This window comes from Prosopis cineraria, unplaced genomic scaffold (assembly GCF_029017545.1).
Source record: "Prosopis cineraria cultivar Desert tree isolate PC_DT_omini unplaced genomic scaffold, ASM2901754v1 PC4, whole genome shotgun sequence".
In the NCBI taxonomy this organism is placed as follows: Eukaryota; Viridiplantae; Streptophyta; class Magnoliopsida; order Fabales; family Fabaceae; genus Prosopis; species Prosopis cineraria.
Window position 1 is genome coordinate 20467635 of NW_026555335.1, and position 4090 is coordinate 20471724.

The 4090-nt window shown below is 29.6% G+C and overlaps 1 protein-coding gene across 1 annotated transcript; it reads right to left on the minus strand.

Moving 5' to 3' along the window:
- Window positions 1-1309: 1309 nt before the first annotated feature.
- Window positions 1310-1970, minus strand: LOC129307824 (uncharacterized protein At1g15400-like). Its single transcript, XM_054948740.1, has one exon. It carries the CDS (start codon window positions 1899-1901, stop codon window positions 1584-1586), a length of 318 nt encoding a protein of 105 aa, XP_054804715.1. The 5' UTR covers window positions 1902-1970; the 3' UTR covers window positions 1310-1583.
- Between the last annotated feature and the right edge of the window lie 2120 nt (window positions 1971-4090).

Genomic DNA, 4090 nt, shown 5'->3' on the forward strand with positions numbered 1-4090 from the left:
CTGTTGAATATATAAATAATATTCAACAGTTTTTTTGTCAAAAACCGTTAAATATCACCTCTCTGATATGCTAACAAAATTATCTCAAACATATATTCAACGATTTTTGAAGAAAAACCGTTGAATAAAGTATAAATATTCAACGGTTAAAAACCATTGAATAAAGATTCAGAGAATATTCAGCGCCTGATTACTCAATGGTTCATAACCGTTAAATATTTGTTAAAATAATCGTTAAATATTGCCATTTTTGTAGTGGTGAATTGAAGGTTCTTAATAACTAGATAGTTTTCAATGCAAATAATTAAAAATAGGTCCCCCTCCCCTCATTTGGTTAAGAAATTTTGGAGGGAAAGGAAGCTAAAATAACTCCTCCCCTCCCCTTCATATTGCTCCCCTCCAAATTAGGGTTTTTTAGAGGGGAGCTAATTTTTTTTTTACTATTTTGCCCTAATCTATTTTTTAATATTATAAGTATACTCATAGTTTAAAAAAAAACCTCTCTCCTTCATATCAGATTGTGCTTTATTACCAAACATCAACTAACTTCATTGGATGTTTTTAAAAAAAGTTACATTTCATCATATTTTATTATATACTTAAGGGAGTGATTTATTCTTTTATAAAAAATTGTTATCATTATAATTATTGGTTTAATTTTTTTCACATATTAACAATATGATAGGATAAGAGTGAATTTTTTAAAAAAATCATACAATTTAAATTGAGGTGTAAAATTATTTTTAGAAGAAAAAATTAAAAAAATAAACTAATGTATAAAAATATGATAGTAAATTAGTTCTTACCTCCCCTCCCCTCCTCTCTTAAATCAAATAAAGGATTTCCCTCCCCTTCTCTCCCCTCCATCACCTGCCCTCCGCTCGAACCAAATATATCCTTAAAAAAACCAGCACATACACTTCTCTCAAAAGAGCTAATTTAATTAATTTGTTTAATACTATAAATTAGTTATCTAGATTTTACATTTAGGACAAGGGAGTTTAAGACCTCTTCAATATGCAGTCGAACAATATTTCACACACACACACACACATTTATATATATATATAGCCATTTGTGAGAAAGGAACAAGGCATCTGAAATCAAGTGATTAGCACTAAAAGTAAAATTATCTGATAAAAACTAAATACCTTGTTCCATTTTTTCCTTGTCTATGTACCGACGATCAAAAGTCAAATTAATTCAAGTGTATTATAATGAAACAATCTACAAAATACAATCAATCAATAACTGAATTAACATACGAATTAATAATTGAAAAAGGAAAATCAAATCAACAAAGCAAAGCTAGATGATCAACACGGGACATTAGAGTCAATGAAAGGTACAATACATCATTAAACTGGATTGCATACATATGTCTATATATATATATATATGCTCTAATTCCATGGAAAACACATTCTTAACAAGAACCTCAACCGCAAAAAAACGCAAGTGATGAAAAAGAGGCAATATAAGGCTCAAGAAACAGTCCAAGTTTACATGCTCAAATCCTCATGATATTGTTCATATATACACATACATATTATATCTATATATATATATATATATATATAAAATCACCTACGTTTCTTTGACTTTGGATTGGTGAGATGATTGGGGCCAGCTTGTTTGCCGAAGAAGCCACAGAGTCCACAGGTAGGAACTTTAGGAGACGGCGGATCCTTGGGAGGAAGGGTGACGTTGACGGCCCGGTGAGGCCGTGATCCGGTGGAGCGGCTGCGATCGAGCAGCGGTTGGGGATCAGGAGGTTGTTGGTTGTTAGGTTTAGTTTGGTTATTGGGGTCTTGGAAGGCTGAAAGGAACTTGTCGTTCCAAACCAAGCCTGAAGAGCCTTGTCTTCTGAAAGATGCCACAGACCTTTGAAGTTCAGCCATGTATGCTTGCCTCTCTCTCTCTCTCTCTCTCTCTCTCTCTCTCTCTCTCTCTCTCTCTCTCTCTCTCTACCTCTGTGATATTTCGTTTGGATTAGAGGCTTTGGAGCATCTTTGGTTGACACTTGAAAGGAACTTTGAAACCAAGATATCTATATAATATGTGAGAGAAAGCAACAGATTATATATATATATATATATATATACGACGACGACGACGATGAATACATAAGAAATAAAATAAATGGAGAATGAAAATTGAAGACCCATCGATAACATTGATGATTAATGTCACAAAGAGACCTTAAAATTCAGAAATGATCTATGTGAAAGAACGAAATGGTCCATATAGCAAGATTTTTTTAAAAAAAAAAAACTGATTGACAAAAATTGCCCTTATCTTAATTCATCAACACAATTTGCCCCAGAAAATCATCACAAAAAATTACTTTTTCATGTTTGGTTAGAGGATTTTGGAAGGAGCTTTTCTCTCCTTATTTAGTTAGTATTTAATCACTACTATAAAAAAGAGAATAAATAAAAATTGTTTTAATCCATAAATAACGGTTAATACACATCATTTATTCGGCTAACATTTAAAGACCACCAATAAATGATAGTTATAAAACTGTCATTTAAAATAAAATTTTTACAGAAAGACAAGCGAAATGAAAATATAAATGACAGGTAAATAAGTTACCCGTCATTTAAAGTAAGTATAAATAATGGATAAAATATTTACCTGTCATTTAAATTGAACTTTAAATTATGGGTAAGTAATTTACCCGTTGTTTATACTAACCTTAAATGATGGGTATCTTATTTACCCGTCATTTAAAGTATGTTAAAAATTCACACCATACTTTAAACGGCAGGGTAAATACGATACCCGTCATTTAAGTTAGTATAAATGACAGGTATCTTTGTTACCCATCATTTATATCAGTATAAATGATGGTTATTTATATAACCATCATTTTTTATGTGGTTTTTTTTAATACGTGAGCTATTTTTATACCAACCCTCCTACAAAAAGAAATTAAAATAGCAACAGCTAACCATTCCATATTTTGAATATCAACGAAATTTATTGTATTCAATTTCAAAATTAATCAATAAAAAAATGTAATTACATAAATTAAATTATTTTTAAAAATAAACTACCTATTAAAAAAAACTTCCTAGATACTTCTTCAAGGTAGTTCTGTTAATCTTCTTTGTATGAGGTCTACACTTGAAATATGTATTGACACCATTCTTCAATTACCTCATTTATTTCTGCATCCCTGAATTCTTTAACATAAGAATTATCATAGTACTGTAATATATAAATGATCCATCATATATTAATATAATTTTAATACGTTAAATATTTTTGTAATTTAAAAGTTAATATTTTTAACATACCATCAACGAAATTATGCTCTTGTTATGGATAATGATATCCTTCATGAACCTCATGATGTAATAGCCACAATCCAAGCTTTTTTTTTTTGTCTTGGACACTAAAAATTAAATAATCGATAAATATGTATTAATGCATTAAATTTTATTTTAATAAATAATTCTAATTATCTTAATTATATTCCAAGTGTATGCTGCATCAAAATTTGTAAAGGACCTTAGAATTGATTGTTTTGTGTTAGTGCAGTATAACACAATCGCCCAAATGAAACAGTAAAAAATATGTTAGTATGAAATTTAAATAATTAAATAAATATGTAAAATACTTTATGCACTTATGTATTAATCAACTTCAATAAAATTTGTCTCCTCCCTAGTTCCCCTCTAAGAGAATCGAGATAATCTATTTTTGAAGTGTTGCCAAATGGTTCGGCGGCGATCAACATCCAATGGTCCATAATAGTATTAATAAGTGTTGCAAAATTATAATTAATTCATTAAATTAAAAATAAAAAAATTATTAAGATAAGTGAGAATTTCGTTACCCTTGACAGTATAGTATTATGAATAATGTTCCCTTTCGAGCCCTTACTTTGAAATTTTCACTTAATGCCTTTGCTTGTTCTAAAATTTTGTCGCTTTTAATTAAGGCATGTGCACCCACTTCATAAGGACTAATGAAGACGAACTTCATTTGTAGATCGAAAGGGACAACAAATTTGTCATACAAGCACCTATTATAAATACAAGAAATGGATTATTTATATTTAAAATATTAACTATTCATA

What these genes read in the sequence shown, in the direction of transcription:
- LOC129307824 (XM_054948740.1), bottom strand. Translation starts at nt 1,901, where the DNA reads ATGGCTGAACTTCAAAGGTCTGTGGCATCTTTCAGAAGACAAGGCTCT.